Source organism: Schistocerca cancellata, chromosome 3 (genome assembly GCF_023864275.1).
Source record: "Schistocerca cancellata isolate TAMUIC-IGC-003103 chromosome 3, iqSchCanc2.1, whole genome shotgun sequence".
Lineage (NCBI taxonomy): Eukaryota > Metazoa > Arthropoda > Insecta > Orthoptera > Acrididae > Schistocerca > Schistocerca cancellata.
Genome location: NC_064628.1, coordinates 280,486,057 through 280,506,261, shown reverse-complemented (window position 1 = coordinate 280,506,261; position 20,205 = coordinate 280,486,057). Strand labels below are relative to the sequence as shown.

The window sequence follows — 20,205 nt, the reverse complement described above, 5'->3', positions numbered from 1 at the left end:
TATACATTAAAGTATGAAGAAGAAGAAGAAGAGGAGGAGGAGGAAGAAGAAGAAATAATGGAAAAGGTGTCAAAAGCAGAAGGTGTCCTACTTTCACAAGGACACAAAAGAATGATGAAATATTTTTGAATAAAGTGCCAAAAGCCAAGCTGCTGCATAGTGAAAATTTCTCCTCTGGCTGTTCTTAAAACTAAAAATTGTTATCCAAAAATGATAGAGAGGTATCAAAATAAGTGACTTCTCTCTTGTTGTAGCTCTTCTATATTTTCTTGACATTTCTTGAGCATTCACAACTGCAACTTGCATTCATCAGTTGAGTTCAATAAATATGCAGTGACTGAAAAACCATCAGTATTCTGTTGTAAATGGTTGCCTGATAGTTTTCAGATTTAAGCAGAATACAACTAAAAGTACTTCAACATAAATGTTTATAAATTATTTTGCAATACATTCTAAAAGAAGTACATGAATGATATCTGTGATCATTGTGATACAACACCCTGATCTTGTCATGTTAAACACCGTACCTGACAGAATATCCAACAAGTACTCTCCCACATCAATATCTAACTTACAGAAAAAATCTGATGCCTAATAAATGCGTAATGAAGGAATCAATTATTCAGTCTTGCATAAAGATCAAGCCACTTGCCACTGCTGGCTAGAAGATCCCATGTAGTAGATTCAACTGCCTAATTATAAAGCATTCCTTTCTATCCTTGGATTGGCACATTCCTTTCATTATATGGGAATGTTGCATGGCAAGTGGTGAATCTAGGTGCCTCTGGTGTGGGCATGTGGAATTTTAGTGTTGATTTTTGTGCTGGCAGTAGTGGTGGCAACAGAAGGGAGACAATGAGACATGATACCACAACATGACCCACAGATCTCAAATAACATCAAGGAAGATAATAAAATTAATGTCCTGATCTGACAGATGGATCATCAATGCCAGTGTTAGATACCCTTACTTCGTGTAACACTGTGAAGAAGTTCGAGGGTTAATGCACAACTTCTGGTTTGCCTTGTACCGGCGCTGAAAATTTCTTCTGCAACCAGCATTCTAATTGGCTATTATAGGTTTGAACATCACTGACCTAGCATGCGTTAGTGATCTTCATTAAGCAGCATCTACTTCCATAGACACGTTACAGTACATGTTCACAGAGGTATACCTCCATCACACCTCAGTGAGATGACAGAATGTACGCAACCCTGAGAATGTATGACTAAGCAATAGCACTATTTCCTTTGCTGCCAATTACATAAATGTTGCATATAGCTGTCCAATTGGCCAACAGAACTCTTTGGTACATTCCACAACATTGTAATATTATTATATTGATTAATATTCAATAAAGTTGCATTATACACATTGCAACTATAAGTACATTAGTAGTTCAAAGAAATGCCTATTATAGTGAACAACTCCCATAAAAAATATGGCCTGTGAAATGATAACAAGTAAATACCGAAAAAAAAGAAAAAAAAATTAATCAGCATTCACTTTCAACTGGAAAAATGTGCAATTACGTGTCAATTTGTAGTTAATACTTAAAGGCAGCACCAAAGCTACTGCAGTATAATATGAATGTGTGTTATTACTTACTCAGCAACATCTCTAATGTCTTTCTGGAATGTCACAGAATCAATGACAAACACAATTCCCCTTGCTATTGGTTTATACTGTTCAAAGAATTTTGCCCTGAGTCTTTCATGTCCAGGAATATCAACAATTCTTAGAGAGCTCTGCAAAACAAAGGTGACATAATAAATTTTTGCTTATTTCTGAAAACTAATCAATCACAGCAACATTTTTAAATAATGGAAGGAATGAGGGTAACATTTTACCGTATAGCTAAGGTATCAGAGTAAGACCACATGCAAGACTGAAAATGTTGTTTAGCATTTGGAAGACGTCCTCCTCCAGAACTAACTGAGAGAACACACACAAACCCATACACAGCTACATTGTCCCTGCTGACTACGTTGTACCCCACTGCAGCTCCATAAAAATTTTCCACCGTAACACATTTTTATTAAATCTTCAAGTACAAATAAAATGTTATTGAAAGTTGAATGTTTTAATTTTATTAAGGACAATATTAAATAAAATTATACACTGAAGTGAAGCAAAGAAAAACATAAAAATTTAGTGAAATGTGTAACTGACACCTATTATTTTACAAACCAAATATTTCTTTATTTTCTTTATAAAGCAGTGTGTAAATAAATATCACACTTAGTCATAACAACAATGCTTTTTAAGGATTCAAAATGATATTCATGGATCTAGGCAACCACTTCAGGTGCTGAATGGAAAATGTTTGTTACATTCTGTTTTTCCTGATTTCTAAAAGATGTACAACACTGTTTTACACTGCTGAATGCTAATCAAGATAAAATTACACAACGGTTCTTCTGAAGTAAGCGATTAATTGGAAGAATGCTAAACTAATAGATTCTAAAATATTATCCTAGACAACAAAGGTTCAACAGAAATAAATTTAACATCCAGAATGCCTACAAGAAGCGTATAGGAACACTACTATATTCAACACACACCAACACTTTATCAGACAGGATCAGCAGCATACTACGAACATTCACTGATGGTTATGTCATCTACAGGGAAACATCACAACTGAATTATTGTATGAACATAGATAATAACCTCTACAGTAATTCTACTTTATATACTGAATGACAGCTACCTTTAAAAATGGATAAATGCAAAATAATGGTCATATACTGGTAAATTTCTGAACCCTGCACTTCATTTCAAATACATAGGGACAATGCTACAAAACAGTATAAAATGGAAGAAACTTTGTATTTCTGATTCATCAGCTTGGAACAACAGCAGCCAGAAGAATGTGAAAGAAAATACGTATTTCCACTTTTCGATGGAAACAATTATGGAAACTTTAGAATTTCAAATGTGAGGAATACTACACAAAATTAGATTTGTTGGCCGTCACTGCATAAAAACACAAAGAATAAGAGTAAAGTTTCTGGACAGTGGCATGGCAAAGGAATAAACTGAGAATGACAAACAATTCACAAAACATTTGGAATACGTAAAATACTGTAACAGAGCATTTTAAAAGTAGAAAAACTAATGTGACACATTTGAAAGAAAAAATATCACCAGTCAGTAACTTCTACGTAAGCAGTTACTGCAACTGAAATTCAGTCCAGCAGAAAGTACATCAAATGAGCACTTCTTAGAATTTGACCAAGTTTATATGTGATCTTCAGTCGATAGGTGCAACAGTTTAAGAAAGTAATGCTGTGTGCCATCTTTTATTAACAATGCCACAACGAGGATACAACACCATTGTACCTGCAATCAAGGAACTGTCTACAGAAAATCAGAAGTTAACAATAATGGAAATTCCTGGATGGAGCAATACTTAAAATAAAGGAAACGCAACCAGTCACCTACAGTGGATCAATGCACGGAGCACACAAACACATAACAGCATTCACACTAGCTTTTGAGCACTAGCTCTTTTCCTAGCAAGATCTGAAACACTCACACACATAGACACCCAAAGTGCATTTAAGTGTCTGTGTGGTTGTGTGCGAGTATGTGTGCTAATGCTAGAAAAAGAGCTAACGCTCGAAAGTTAGTGTGAATGCTGTTTCCTGTGATGGGTTTCTGCACTCCACACGCTGATCCACTATAGGTTCATAGGTCACAAAAGTATTGTAAACACGCAGATTCTAAGAAGAAACCTACAGTACACTTGGGACAGACTAGTGTTTATTACATACAGACAGAGTTTCAGTTGTGGGAAAAACTCATTGGAAAAAACAAATTTGCAAATGTCGGCGAAAGTGAGAAGCACAGTTCAGGTGGAGGGAAACAGTTTAGTTTTAAATAACTTACCTGTCATGAATTTGGACACAAAAGTAAGCAAAAACAAGAAAGGCTCTGTAAATTCAGTAAACTGTGAATCTCAAGGGGTTTCAGTAGGTTTGGATGCATGTAGTTTTTCAATTGGTTCATTCAATGTATCAGTTTCATGGTACTGGGCCTGTGGTGTGAGTGAACACTTTGTGAATGATGTAAAAAGACACTGATAAAGTGCAAATGTTTGACAGACCAGTAGTGATTAATGTTGCAAAAACTGGATCTGTTTCCAAGGCAACACAACCCACTGACATGAATGTTGTCAGCTATATCAATGGAAAGATAGTTCCAGTGCAAAGAAAAATGAGACAAAAATGTACACTTTGAAATTCACCACAGACCCCTGCACAGAATTTCTTACTGAGACACTGCAAATCTGGCATCAAAGATTAGGACCCTTTAATTACACATTTAAAGGTGCTTCCAAAATATGTGGAAGGAATGAAAATTGAAGATATGAAGACACCAGAATTGTGCACCATCTGCATGGAAGGCAAGCAATCAAGACTTCCACGTAATCAGGAAATGACAAGAGCAAAATGTCCACGGGCACTAGTACACAGTCAGATAACCATGTGTGAAACCCAGCTCGCGCTATTCGTCCACGAGACTCAGAGGGCCATAGACATGGGTTCACAGGTAGATGCCGTGTTTCTTGACTTCCACAAGGCGTTCGATACAGTTCCCCACAGTTGTTTAATGAACAAAGTAAGAGCATATGGACTATCAGACCAATTGTGTCATTGGACTGAAGAGTTCCTAGATAACAGAACGCAGCACGTCATTCTCAATGGAGAGAAGTCTTTCGAAGTAAGAGTTATTTCAGGTGTGCCACAGGGGAGTGTCATAGGACAGTTGCTATTCACAATACATAAATGACCTGGTGGATGACATCGGAAGTTCACTGAGGCTTTTTGCAGATGATGCTGTGGTGTATCGAGAGGTTGTAACACTGGAAAATTGTACTGAAATGCAGGAGGATATGCAGCGAATTGACGCATGGTGCAGGGAATGGTAATTGAATCTCAATGTAGACAAGTGTAATGTGCTGCGAATACGTAGCTACAAAATAGCAGGTCAGCAACTGGAAGCAGTTAATTCCATAAATTATCTGGGAGTACGCATTAGGAGTGATTTAAAATGGAACGATCATATAAAGTTGATCATTGGTAAAGCAGATGCCAGACTGAGATTCATTGGAAGAATCCTAAGGAAATGCAATCCGAAAACAAAGGAAGTAGGTTACAGTACGCTTGTTCGCCCACTGCTTGAATACTGCTCGGCAGTGTGGGATCCGTACCAGATAGGGTTGATAGAAGAGATAGAGAAGATCCAACGGAGAGCAGCGCGCTTTGTTACAGGATCATTTAGTAATCGCGAAAGCGTTACAGAGATGATAGACAAACTCCAGTGGAAGACTCTACAGGAGAGACGCTCAGTAGCTCGGTACGGGCTTTTGTTAAAGTTTCGAGAACATACCTTCACCGAAGAGTCAAGCAGTATATTGCTCTCTCCTACATATATCTCACTAAGAGACCATGAGGATAAAATCAGAGAGGTTAGAGCCCACACAGAAGCATACCGACAATCCTTCTTCCCACGAACAATACGAGACTGGAATAGAAGGGAGAACCGATAGAGGTACTCAAGGTACCCTCCGCCACACACCGTCAGGTGACTTTCGGAGGATGGATGTAGATGTAGATGTTAATGTGTGTGAATAGCACAGATGGCTTGTTAAGTCTTCTACAGAAACAATGTGCAAGTATTGGTTCCCTGTTTATAACGTACAACTGGATGCTTTTCGTTATTCATGCTACAGGGTCTGAAGGTGACTATTGGCGAGTTGCAACTGGTAGCACAAATAAAAATCTATACAAATAACAGCTGTTGGAATATTAATTTTACAATTCATGAACCAGCCGCAGTCCCACACTCCACAATATGCAGGGGGAGTTATGTTTAGTGAGGCCATGGGGGCCACTACGATTACAGTACCAATGACTGATCGCAAAGAGAGAGATGTTCAGAACTGATCCCTCAGAGACCCCAATTTCCTGTACATATTGCCTGCTCAGGGTTGAACCTATCTGGATCCAGAATAGAAAATTCAGAATAAAAGCGGTTAAGCGGCTCCGGAAGCCCCAGTCTTGCAGTATAGACAGGATGTGATGGTCCCATGTAGTATCATAAGCCCTCTGCAGGTCAAAGAACACAGCAATCAGGTGTTGACAATGTGTGAAAGCTTTGCACACTGCAAATTTAAGGTCAATCAATTGGTCTGTGGTGGACCAGTGTGCCCAAAACCCCACTTTGAAATTGTGATAAACATCCTCTGACTTCCACACAGCTTCTTTCAAATAATTTACACAGTACATTGTTGGAGAGATTGGTCAGCAATTAGTCAAAATTTCTCTGGTTTCAGAACAGAAATAATAATAATATCCTCCCACCAATAAGAGGTAAACTCCCCTTGCTGCCAAATACTTCTAAAAAACCTGATGAAGTGTTTAAAGCTGTCATTGGTATGGTGTTTAAGCATTTGATTGTAGACTTATCGGGTCAAGGGACAGTGTCTTGACACTGAACAAGCACTGTGGAACTCCCATTCACTAAATGGAAAAGCCTTCAGCATGGAGGGGTAAGTAGTTTAAATTTACCATGCATTTATGGGTTAGTAAATTAGAGTGATTGTTACTGCATGTCATGAAACATTTGAGAATGACCGCAGGATCAGTACAGATTGTCGCCCATGAGAGTGGTGCCCGGAACTGCTGTTGGCAGTGGGTAGCTGCAAATATGTGGAGTTTAGTCCACAGTTGAACAATTGGGTGTATGCTCTCACAGATGTTTTCTCTGATGTACCTCCAAGGAAGGAAGCAACTGTATATCAAGTAACAAATGCTACCTCTGATCATGATGCACAGTTAGGGTAAATGAGATAGTGCCTTACAGTATAGATACTTCTCAGTGGAAATCAGTCAGAATAATGAGTCACTACATACCAATGTTTTTAAAATAGTTTACAAGAAATAACTTGGTATGAAGTTAATAACGAAACAAATGCTGATGTAGAGTTTTATCTATTCCATGATAATTCATATCTTTATTCAAAAATAGCTTCCGCATAACTAATCAGAAAAGACATCAATCAGCCATGTAAAAAACCATGGATCACAAGATGGATTGAATTATCATGTGAAAGGAAAATGGAACTGTATCTATTGGCAAGAACAAGTAGAGATCTTGCAGCAATTGCACACTACAAAAACTACTAAAATTACTAACAAACGTCATTAAAAATGAAGAAACACACACATCATGTCACAAACCAGTAAATCAGACAACAGACTTAAGGTTATATGGAATATAGTGAAACAAGAGACAGGACAACTGGCTGAAGAACAGGAAAACATCACTATTGACTTACATGGGAAGGCTATAAATGATGAGCCACAGGCAGCAAAAGCATTTAATAATCATTCCTTGAATATATTAGAAAATACCTTAAATATATTAGAAAATATATGAGCAAAAAGTTCACGAGAAAAAGCACAGCACTATGTTGAAAAACGCAACTGATATAAAATCCTATTGTATGAATGTATCGCCAACTTCTCCCTTTGAAAATAAGAAAATTATTTATTTCTTCAAAACTAAAAGCTCATATGTATTTGATGGTGTTTCCAATAAAGTACTAAAAATTTGTACCCACATAATAAGCTCTGTTTTATCTGAAATATGTAATGCATAACTTGCACAAGGAATTTTTCCAGAGACATTGAAATACACCATTGTTAACCCCCTAACCCCCCCCCCCCCGCCCCCATAAGAACAGCGATAGAAGAGACATCAATAATGAATGGCCTGTTTCACTACTGATATCATTTTCCAAAATTTTTGATAAGGTTATGTATTCTACAACAGCATCCCATCCAAATAACAACAATATCCTCAGTAACATCCGCAGTTTGGATTTCAGAAGAGTTACTGTACTGACAAATCATTTACACATTCAATTCCGAAATTTTACAAGCATTAAGTAACAAAATAGTACCAGTTGGTACTTTCTGTGAACTATCTAAGGCATTTGATTCTGTGAACCATAATAGCCCCTTCTAGATAACAAGAGCTTTTATGGAATTGATGATATAGCTAACTAATAGACAATGTTGTAAGTAATCAAAAGATTGCAGAAAGTTGAACTTAATAATTCAACCAATGTAATCACAAGAAATTCCTCTAACTGGAGAGAAATCACATGTGTAGTTCCTCAAAGCTCAATCTTAGGTCTGTCATTCTTCCTCATACATGTAAATGACCTTCTGTCTACTACGAAACAAGTAAAATTAGTTCTTTTTCCAGGTGACAGTAGTATTGTAATCAATCCAGGCATATATTCAGTAACAGAAGAAATGTTAAACAATGTTCTTAACAGTGTCATTGACTAGTTTTCTGTAAACGGCCTGACTCTCAATTTTAAAAAGACACAACATGTTCTGCACGTCTAAGGGTACTACACCAAGGGAACTTAAAAATTGTTAGGTGTTCATATTTATGAGAATTTAAACTGGAGAAAGCACATTTTGGAATTTCTAAAACAACCTAATTCTACCACATTTGCACTTACAATCATTGTAAATTTTGGGGGAGAGAGAAATCAGTAAGCTGACATATTTTGCATGTTTTCATTCAATAATGTCATATGGAATAATGTTGTAGAGTAACTCATCTAAAAAAAAGAAAGTCTTCATTACTGAAAAACATTCTGTAAGAATGATAAGTTGTGCTCACCCGCAGTCATCTTGTAGACATCTGTTTACAGACCTGGACATTCTGAGTACTGGTTCACAGTATATTTATGCCCTCATGAAGTTTGTTGTAAATAATAAACTGCAGTTTTAGAGGAACAATGATGTACATAATTACAACACCAGATGGAACAATGACATTCATTGCGTCACATAAAGGTTGCCTTTAGCATGAAAAGGGATTCACAATGCTGCAACTAAAATTTTGGATCACTTGGCCAGTGATATAAATGTCTGACAGGCAGCAACAGTGAAATGTTGCTTCTATTGAGCAGCTGTTCATAGGTTGTAAGGTATGCATTTTAGAGCCCACATTTACTATACTTTTTTTCTTGCTTCAAATGACTGTTCCTGTCATATCCCTGAATATGACTGTGTCCTATGTGCCAAGACTACTGAATCGCCAGTGTAGACTTTATGGATATGAAACATGACTTTTGAATCATCCTGTAGATGGCTGAGTATTTTACATGGGCCATACTGAAACATGTTACAGCTATAGTAAAAAGCAAACAGACTGTGTTCTGAAATAAATTTTGTATTACTTCGACCTGGCTAGATGTTACTGTTTGCACACAGAGGACTGTCCACCAGCTCGTGATATGGCATAGAATTATCTGGGAGGATTGTGGTGGTGGTGGTGGTGGTGGTTGTGGTTGTGGTGGTGGAGGGGGGAGGGGTGGGGGGATAGATAGATATTACTTACTGGTACCCTACCTGACAGGTGGACATAACTTGTAATTCAGTGTTTAGTGACACCTGCTCAGTGAAAATGTCAGGACGTAGAAGAGAGAGTATCCTCCAGATGCGAACTCAGTGCTAATGTGAATTTTACAGATGGGGTTGTAATTTTTAACAGCACAGAGTTGAATTTCTAAAAATTTTGTCTTCTGGAGTGCCACGTCAACTGTGGAGTAAGTAGCAATTAATTGACAGAGTTCAGCCAAGTGTCAATGGTAGCTGTTACAATTCCACCAATTTCATTGAAGGGACACCTCATTTGGATCTGAGAAAGTGGTACAGGGGAAATGGGAGTACAAATTAGTTTGCTGTTGAGTGATGCTTCGCCTGAATGTGTGATTCTTTGCCAGTATTCGTAGGCTCAATCTCATGAGGGAGATGGGACCAGATCGACTGAAGCAACAGATATCAGTTTTCTACTCAATTTCTCCTTCTTGTGCCTATTAGGTTTCAGTTTCTGCAAGAATTTTCCTGTCTTGACTTCTTAGACAGAAGAGGACTGGTCTTTTCTACGACCTTTTAGTTACTGGTTGGTGGTAGACTGCTGATCAGTTCTTTGACAGGTGTCCTCTTCCCTGCTAATAGCAGAGGAGCACGAGGCATCTACAGGTGTGCTGATGGAGTGGTTACCACCAGTGCCGTTGGTTTGTGTATTGAGACAACTGATGTCTCCTTCCTCCGACTGAAAAAATATGCACCGAGATGTGGCCAGGGCCAGTAGCAGCTGTATGGGCTAAGGGTGGATTTTTACACAATGTTTGCGAAGTGTGACGTTGTACTGATTGGGTGGAGTTGTTCAATTTTCTCTCAGCATCTTGATCACAATGAAAACATCTCATAGGAAACAGAAAACAGGGTATGACATCACACCTATAAACCACGATTTTAACTTTCTCAGTAAAACATTTCCACTGAAGACTGGTATGAAAGCTCCTGTGTCCACCCTATTATCCTTAGGTCTCCTCTAAATGTGATGAATGAAATGTACTCTGTGCCATTCTTGGTTAGTGTGCAGTTCACTACTTGTAGCATAAGGTCCTGATGGAAGATGATGTCTCGTATCCCAGAGCCTTTCACAGGCCTGAAGTCTCTCTGTGATTGGTTAGCATTCAAAATTTTGATCAACAGAGATCCATTTCTCATTTTCTCTATTGCAGTGACTACTCCAAAGCCATTCTTAGTATCATCAATGAAAAAAAAGTGGTTTTGTCATTGCAAAATGTCTTCCGTCAATTTTGGAGCATACCAAGAACTGGTCACATTGTACACCTACATTTTGTCTTGCTTTTCACCCTATGTTTTTTTAGAGAACAATAGGCCTATCCTTATTCAAAGCAATCATTCTATAATTTCATTGCATAATTATTTGAGAAATGGGTTATTTTTTAGAATTTTTGGAACCTCTTATTTTAGTTACAGGTATGTGTGTTTCTGGATAACTTATTTCACAGCAAATCAGCATTTGTGATTCACCGTTACTGCCAAAGAATAGATCAACCCAAATTTCATTACATACCAATGCAAATAAACGTACATTTTTTTGAATTTTGGAAGTTACTTGTCCTGTGCATAATCTAATTTGTAGCTAATCGATGTTTGTGATTTAGTTGCTGTAGCTGGTATTCTAACTAACATAGTGTGTTACATCTAGTTTTCCCTTAAAGAGGAGTCTATATTATATACCTTTCCCACAGATTAACTCCATTTTTGAGTTTGCTTACAGCTAAAATTAACCTCAAGAATATTTAGGAAATAAGTAATTTTTAACAAAGGTTTTCTGTTGCCTCATTTTGTGTATTTGCTTCAGTTCTTACAGAGAAATACTAGTTTCTTAGCTCAACAGACACAAAAGATGATCAGAAGGCTTAGTTTAAAGTTATTTGTTTACTGTTCTGTAATACACTGCACTAGCCAAAGTTCAGCCCTACTGTGAATGCTGTTCTCTAACACAGGATGAGTTGGCTGACATTCATACGCAGCTGGAAATCGCCCTGACTACTGTCAAATGGTTGGTAGCTGCTGCAAATCAATGGCGTTCGATACAGTTCCCCACAGTCGTTTATTGAACAAAGTAAGAGCATATGGACTATCAGACCAATTGTGTGATTGGATTGAGGAATTCCTAGATAACAGGACGCAGCATGTTATTCTCAATGGAGAGAAGTCTTCCGAAGTAAGAGTAATTTCAGGTGTGCCGCAGGGGAGTGTCATAGGACCGTTGCTATTCACAATATACATAAATGACCTGGTGGATGACATCGGAAGTTCACTGAGGCTTTTTGCAGATGATGCTGTGGTGTATCGAGAGGTTGTAACAATGGAAAATTGTACTGAAATGCAGGAGGATCTGCAGCGAATTGACGCATGGTGCAGGGAATGGCAACTGAATCTCAATATAGACAAGTGTAATGTGCTGCGAATACACAGAAAGATAGATCCTTTATCATTTAGCTACAAAATAGCAGGTCAGCAACTGGAAGCAGTTAATACCATAAATTATCTGGGAGTACGCATTAGGAGTGATTTAAAATGGAATGATCATATAATGGTGATTGTCGGTAAAGCAGATGCCAGACTGAGATTAATTGGAAGAATCCTAAGGAAATGCAATCCGAAAACAAAGGAAGTAGGTTACAGTACGCTTGTTCGCCCACTGCTTGAATACTGCTCAGCAGTGTGGGATCCGTACCAGATAGGGTTGATATAAGACATAGAGAAGATCCAACGGAGAGCAGCGCGCTCCGTTACAGGATCATTTAGTAATCGCGAAAGCGTTACGGAGATGATAGATAAACTCCAGTGGAAGACTCTGCAGGAGAGACGCTCAGTAGCTCGGTACGGGCTTTTGTCAAAGTTTCGAGAACATACCTTCACCGAAGAGTCAAGCAGTATATTGCTCCCTCCTACGTATATCTCGCGAAGAGACCATGAGGATAAAATCAGAGAGATTAGAGCCCACACAGAGGCATACCGACAATCCCTCTTTCCACGAACAATACGAGACTGGAATAGAAGGGAGAACCGATAGAGGTACTCAAGGTACCCTCCGCCACACACCGTCAGGTGGCTTGCGGAGTATGGATGTAGATGTAGATGTAGATGTAGAATGTGTTAGAAAACATCCAGAGATTCTTGAACCTGTGGTACCGGTACCAAAGGTACCTCAAGTACTATCCTCTCCTGTGGATTCAGTCTCCTCTGCAGACAGTATGGGATCTAGAATGAGATTTTCACTCTGCAGCAGAGTGTGCGCTGATATGAAACTTCCTGGCAGATTAAAACTGTGTGCCCGACCGAGACTCGAACTCGGGACCTTTGCCTTTCGCGATCTGAGCTACCGAAGCACGACTCACGCCCGGTCCTCACTGCTTTACTTCTGCCAGTATCTCATCTCCTACCTTCCAAACTTTACAGAAGCTCTCCTGCGAAGAGCTTCTGTAAAGTTTGGAAGGTAGGAGACGAGATACTGGCAGAAGTAAAGCTGTGAGGACTGGGCGTGAGTCGTGCTTCGGTAGCTCAGATGGCAGAGCACTTGCCCGCGAAAGGCAAAGGTCCCGAGTTCGAGTCTCGGTCAGGCACACAGTTTTAATCTGCCAGGAAGTTTCAGTACGGGATCTGTCATTACCAATCCACTTGACTGAGAGTGGTATTTCAATGGCAGATCTAGGTGTCCTGTACACTGTGAACGGGGACAAGAGAGCACTGAGTGTGTTTCACTGACCCCTTAACCAACAAGTTAGAGATTCTGTCTTTCACTGAAACTGACGCTGTAGAACTCACTTCACCTGTCTTGAGGAAACCTGTTTAGTCTGGCTTCAAAAGGAGACAAACGCAAAAGGGTAGGGTTCTATTAATCATCAGCAGTTCAACCGTATGGTGAATGATGGTACCCCTTAGGAAAATGGCAGCAAGGGACAAGAAAGGACACGGGTGTGCTCAGTGTGTATGCCTAGGGTTTTATTCAACATGCTGAAGGGGCTATTCTGGAAGCCACAGAGGGAACAGGGTGTAAACAACTGCAGATTGTGGCACACATTGGAACAAATGATGCATGCCGTCCGGGCTCCAATGTCGTATTTGGATCATTCCAATGACTGGAAGAGAAGGTTGAGATGACCAGTCTTGCGCACAGAGTTTCAATGAAGTTCACAATTTGCAGCATTGTCCCCAGAACTTATCATGGCCCTTCAGTTTTGAATCAAATAGGAGGACTGAAACACAAACTCTGAAAACTCTGTGACAAGCTAGGCTGTGACTTCCTGGACTTGTGCCACAGGACTGAGAACTGTAGGGTGCTCCTAAATGGGTCACGTGTGCACTACACATCAGCGGCTGCTACCCAGATAGCTGATTGTGTGCGCTGTTGGAAACCTAGACGTATCAGTGAACAAAGCCTCAGGGCCTGACGGAATCAGTATCAGATTCTAATCAGTATCAGATTCTATATTGAATTTGCTCCTCAGCTAGACCCTCTTCTAACTGTATTCTATCATAGATCCCTTGAACGAAAGACCGTGCTCAGTAGCTGGAAGAAAGCACGGGTAACACCCATCTACAAGAAGGGTAGTATAAGTGATCTATCATCCAATACCTTCGACACTGATTTGTTGTAGAATCTTAGACCATATTCTGAGATCAAACAGAAAAAAACATCAATCATGTGAAACCCAACATCCAACGCTGAAAGCTTTGGATCAGGGTAGTCAGGTGGGCGCAGTAGGCCTATTTCTTAATTTCCGAAGAACATTTGACTCAGTAATACATCTATGTCCATTGTCAAAAATTTTATCACCACGGAATCAACTGCAATTTGTGAATGGATTATGGACATTTTGGCAGGGAGGATGCAGCATGTTATCTTGGATGGAAGTTGTCATCTGATGTAGAAGTAACTTCAGGTGCGCCGAGGGAAGGGTGTTGGGACCCTTGCTTCTCAAGTTGTATATTAATTACCTTGTGGACAATATTAATAGTAACAAGTTTTTTTTTCTCTCAGATGATGCAATTACCTTCAATGAAGTGAGGTCTGAAAGGAGCCGCATAAATATTCAATCAGATCTTGATACAATTTCAAACTGATGCAAAAACTGTCAACTTGCTTTAAATGTTCAGAAATGTAAAACTGTGCACTTCACAAAATGAAAAAGATTAGTATCCTACAATTATAATATTAGTGAATCACAGTGTGAGTTGGTTAACTCATACAAATAACTGGGTGTAACACTTTGCAGGGATATGAAATGGAATGTTCACATAGGCTCTGTTATGGGTAAAGCAGGTGCTAAACTTCAGTTTATTGATAGAATACTGGGGAAGTGCAATCAGTCTACAATGGAGATTGCTTATAGATCACTCATGCGAATCATTCTGCACATTGCTCAAGTGTGTGAGACTCATATGAAATGGGGCTAACAGCAGATAGCAAACGTACAGAGAGAAGAGCAGCACAAATAGTCAGAGTTTTACAGTGATGCTGAAAAAAGTGAATGGGCAAATTCTTGAAGATACACATAAGCTATCCCAAGAAAGTCTACCAACAAACTTTCAAAAACCAGATTTAAATGATGGCTTTAGGAATATACTACAAACCCCACATAATGCTCACAAGGACGAGATTGGAATAATTGCAGCACACACAGAGGCATTCAAATAATCATTCTTCTCGTGCTCATGAATGGAAGGGGAAGAAATTCTAATAATGATAGAACCTGACGTATTCTCTGCCATGTACTTCATGATAGTTCTCAGGGTATTGATGTAGATGTTGATGGTGTGGCAAAAGAAGGCAATGCCATGGGATTGTAAGCCTCTGCGTTAAAACCTTGTTTTATATCTGTTGAGATGGTCATCTTGGCATGACCTCAGGTATGGGAGAGATAGATCCTTTTCATTGCAAGTCATCCATTCTGATGCCATTCACTCCAATTTGAGGCTCTCCCCATCAATGTCACCCTGCTGCGGCAAAGGCTACATGGCTAGTAGCCATTACCCGTGTCCCAGATTGGACAAGCATTTACTCTCAGCTTACATGAAGCGGTCACAGCTCAGGAATCAGCATTCTGGTTCCTGCACTGTCATCGCACTACAATAATGAGTGCTCGGTGGCTACATTATGCACCATGTCAGGTGTCGTTCCTCAAAGGCCTACATTCCTGTGAAATTTAGAAAAGCGGAGGCCAAACCTTAAAAGAAGACCATAATTAACTAAGCCAAAAAAGTTGAGGGAAAGGTTTTGAAATGAGCTGAAACTGACAGGTATCCCTATAATAGCCACATCGTCAAAGTAAAAGCAAGACTGGGCATAAGACTCCTTTTACTCATGTCTTACGACAGACAAGGAATTACCGCAGGTCTATTCTATGCGAACAACCTGTTTAGTATAATGCCATCAAACCGGCAATTAAATCCTTACACATTCAATGCAACTGTAAATGACAGAAGAACTACATTAATAAAGAAAAACCAATCTCAGAATTTCCAGTACTTGATTTAAAGATAAAGAATTAGCCATGAATCAGAATAAAAGTGAAAAAATAATCTTTAGTTTATATTATTCTAATACTGATTTGTGTCTGTTAAACTGCTGCATGTATATTTGCATTCTAAATTAACATGAAACCATCACACAGACACTGTGTGTGTTATAGAGTCATATTTGTTATGCAAATTTAGAGTATGTGAAAGTGAAAACATGGTGCTTAGCTCCTATTACACATTCTGTCATAGCAACATAACATACTATATACTCCTTGTGGGCAGTTCCTTCAGGGCAAAGAGTTTTTATGTGTCAGAGAAAGGCAGTCGGATGTATAGCAGATAGCCTGAAGGCCACTATTGTCACCATAACAAGGTTTTTTGGATCTAATTCATTGGCTTTGGCAATTAACAACAAAACTGTGAATATATGTACCAAAAAGTGACATTACAGGGGCTATTAACATTACGTTGGTGGCCAAATACGATTCGTATCAAGCATTCCTCTCAGCCCAGGAATGTTCTGTAAAGTGGCTTAAAAGAAGGCATTTTATACCATAGAGGAATACATAGATTGTGCAAAATAAGACACTAAAATTTAACTTATACTCTCTGTATGTACATGTGTAAGCTTTAAACATTATCTTTATTACTGTGCTGTATTGTTTATCATTTACTTCGTATTAACTGTGACATCAATAATACATAGAACGCTTGAAAACAGAAAATAAATTTCAAATTAAAGAGCTGTGGCCTTTCAAGTCTTTTGGACATTAGAGAAGCTGTAGATAACAAGAAAGCACATTCAAACTTTGTTGGCATTTTCTTATGTACTAAGCAGTGTTCTTTATATAACTAAGAAAGGAAGGAAATCACACTTTTGTAAATAAACGGAAATACGGAAGTGTCCGATCCCGCCCGTCTGCTTTGGCCCATGACGTCACAAATATGGCGGAAACAAAAACAAACACACACACTTTCCACAAGAAGCCTAATGACACTAACGGGACAAGCGCGGGAAATGGGGTGTTTTGGGTGGTGGGGGGCAAACTAAATACAAACAAATTTAGATGCCTTGCGTAGCTACAACGTGTAAGTGAAGACAGCCATGCATGAATACCCACCCACCTCCCCATGGGTCATAACCCCTGCAACCCATAGAAGATAAAGATGCTTCAGTAGCTGATTAGTGTTTTTTGTCTTTAAAAAAAAATCTCATGGGATAGAACGAACAGATCAGAAAGATAAATATAATAACTAAAACAGAAATTGGAGGAAACAGATAATTAAAATCAGTAATAAGCATTTTTAAATTAAAAAAAGAAAAAAATCTCATGATATAGAACGAACAGATCAGAAAAGTAAATAAAATAAGATAAAACAGAACTGGAGACAGCCACACTCAAACCAAACTCCACGCCGTCATGACGTCACACACGACAACACCCTTACGTCACGGGTCAAAGCCGACGCATGGGATCAGATGCTTCTGTCGACCCAAATAAACTGGCATGCTTGTATGACACATATTTCCAGAAATTCAATTTTTTCCCCTCTGTTAAACTGAGTTTATTTTATACACACATGAAAGACCTAGATAATTATAACGATAAAAATACATTTTATTATTACTGTATGTAGGCCTAATCAGTGTTTGAGACCAATTTCTCAGTTTTAAATGTATTAACTTTTATGTGAACAAGTATTTCTGTCATCAAAATAATGTGGTTGTGACAGTCAGCTGTCAACGGATGACAGCCCAAGAAGTTGGAAATCAGTTAGCAAAGGAAAAACAAGCAGAATATCAATAAAAATTGTTTCTTTTTGTAAATATTGCCAGATTTTAATAAGCATATATGAACAGTTCAATTAATGCATCTACAGCTCCCTCTGCTACTTATTTTACAGTGTGCAGCAGAGCGTACATACTCTCAGAACCACTGTCTTCTACTCCCTTTTTCATCCATTCACTAATGGTTCATGTTAACAATTCTCAGTAAGACTCTTATTGAACTCTTTAATATCACCGATTTTTCCACCATGGTCACGGTCTTTGATTGCATATTTTCAAAATTTCAACAGTAACCCACACTATAATACATACTGATTAGGTCTACATACAGTAATAATAAAATGTATTTTTATTATTATAATTATCTAGGTCTTTCATGTGTGTATATAATACATACAGAATCTGTAAGTGCCAAATCTTGCACTTGAGATGTAACAACAACACTGATGAGACACTTTACATCAATTTATGTCACGTCCTTCTGAAGGTGGCTAATGGCCAAAATGTATCAGAGAATTAATAAAATATTTGTTGCCCAGATAAACATATAATGAAATGATATGAAACTTCTTTTGTGGATAAGTTATATTTTCTTGGAAGTTATGCAACGAATCTCAACTTGACACCTAATTTTCATACAACTAGTTTCATGCTACAGTTGCACTCCAGGTGACACCAGATGGATACTATTACACATTTTATAATTGGTAACCAACAGCACAATTGAATATTAATGCATCTTTGACTCATTTATGTCCCATATGTGACATGCATATGTGACAAGGGTCATCCTTTAGGAGATCTTCCTGCATTCCGCAGCACATTCCTGGAATAGGTACTTTCCTGCACACAACAGCATCATCAGCAAACAGGCTCACAGAGCATATTACTTTGTTCAGATAATTTACATACATGTAGTGTACTCTTGTGACCTAGTAACACTCCCTTGAGGTATTACCAAAATGACCTTAACGTCTTACGACTTCATTCCAGTAAGAAGTTGAGATGTATCTGTTGGAAGTTGTGAATCCAGTCACAAGACTGGGCTGAGACTGCACATTCTAATATTTTGTTCACTAAGTGACAGTGTTGAACTGAATTGAATGCCTTCTAGAATGGAAAATTGTGGCTACCATTGGTGATACTTATTTTTGGCAAATATTCTGGGATTTTAAAGCAATATCCATAATGAATGTTTCTACACAGCATGCCTATCACAGGATAAATATTTGGTGTACATTTAATGCAGAGATTGAAACCAAAAAAGTTTATGAGTAATAGTCGAATGAATATGTGTTGATCACTAACATCGCAAAATTTCAATTACGTATGGTAGCCCTCACCACACTATTAACCGTTACCTTCACGAATAGTATACAGTGGCATACAGTGAAATAATGTTGACAGATTACTCACGTTGTTCAGCACCAGATCTTCAATATTTTCTTTTATAGACGTATGTGTTAATACGAATTTAGAGTGCAAAAGCCTTGAAAATATTAGGGTCTTGCCGGAATCACTCAGTCCAACAAGCAGTATGCCTCTCCTGGCACTCCTTTGCCTTCTCCATATGGCAAATAACACTAAATGGGATAAAACACACATGTATAGTTTTTTTTATCAAAATTTATGTTCCTCTGCTCACAACATTTTAATACACGACTGACAGCATCTAATATTCATAATTTGTTCTAAATTAGGGTGCTTCCACTTACCCAACGTAATAAATATGACGAGGACCGCAATTACAATCCCAATTAACTGAGAGTCTTTTACTTTCACTAATGACGGTCCTGTTTGTGGTTCTGCTTTACTACCTGTATCGTGTTCCATCTCGCAAACGCTAATTTACGTATAGAACCAGCAGACAACAGCACGCAAAGTATGACTGGAACAAGTGTGTGATCTACACTCAGTGGAAATAAACAACAGCAAGGAGCATATTAATTCGTTTGTGCTTTAAATTTGTTTCACTTATATCGGTTTCCATATGAATTCGACTATGAGGTTGTGTATAACAAAATATGGAAGCATTGGATTTAATACAGTTTTTTCATAAACATTCTCATACAAGTTCCAAGTTTTTCATACACCACAAACATACACATCTGTGTCATGCATTACAACATGGTCGAAGACTACAACGCGGTGATCTATCTCTGACTAACCTTGATCCGTATGCACTGGTCAGTGTGAACTGTGGATGTGTGTCAGGAAATGAGCGAACAGCGAAGGGTATACATGTCACTTGGCGACTAAAGTAACATAATGCTTATTTAAGAAGAATTTTCGTACAGTATTATTCTATAATATAGACGTGTTAAGTAAATACGGTACCAAATACTTAGTATGCTTTCAAAAGTGGGACACAGTTAGAGGCACCATGTCACGAATTTCGCGGCCCCTCCTGCCGGAGGTTCGAGTCCTCCTTCGGGCATGGTATGTGTGTTGCCCATAGCGTAAGTTAG

The 20,205-nt window shown here is 38.5% G+C and overlaps 1 protein-coding gene across 1 annotated transcript in view; it reads right to left on the bottom strand.

The window, feature by feature from the left end:
- The window catches only part of LOC126174943 (signal recognition particle receptor subunit beta), a 77,578-nt gene extending 57,715 nt beyond the window's left edge, over positions 1 to 19,863 (bottom strand). Inside the window, exons 1-3 of the mRNA XM_049921400.1 lie at positions 19,453 to 19,863; positions 19,154 to 19,320; positions 1,610 to 1,749 (exon numbers count right to left, since the gene is read on the bottom strand). Of these exons, the coding sequence (XP_049777357.1) occupies positions 1,610 to 1,749; positions 19,154 to 19,320; positions 19,453 to 19,570 (425 nt within the window). The 5' untranslated portion in view covers positions 19,571 to 19,863. The remainder of the gene's footprint in view (positions 1 to 1,609; positions 1,750 to 19,153; positions 19,321 to 19,452) is intronic.
- Positions 19,864 to 20,205: the final 342 nt, after the last annotated feature.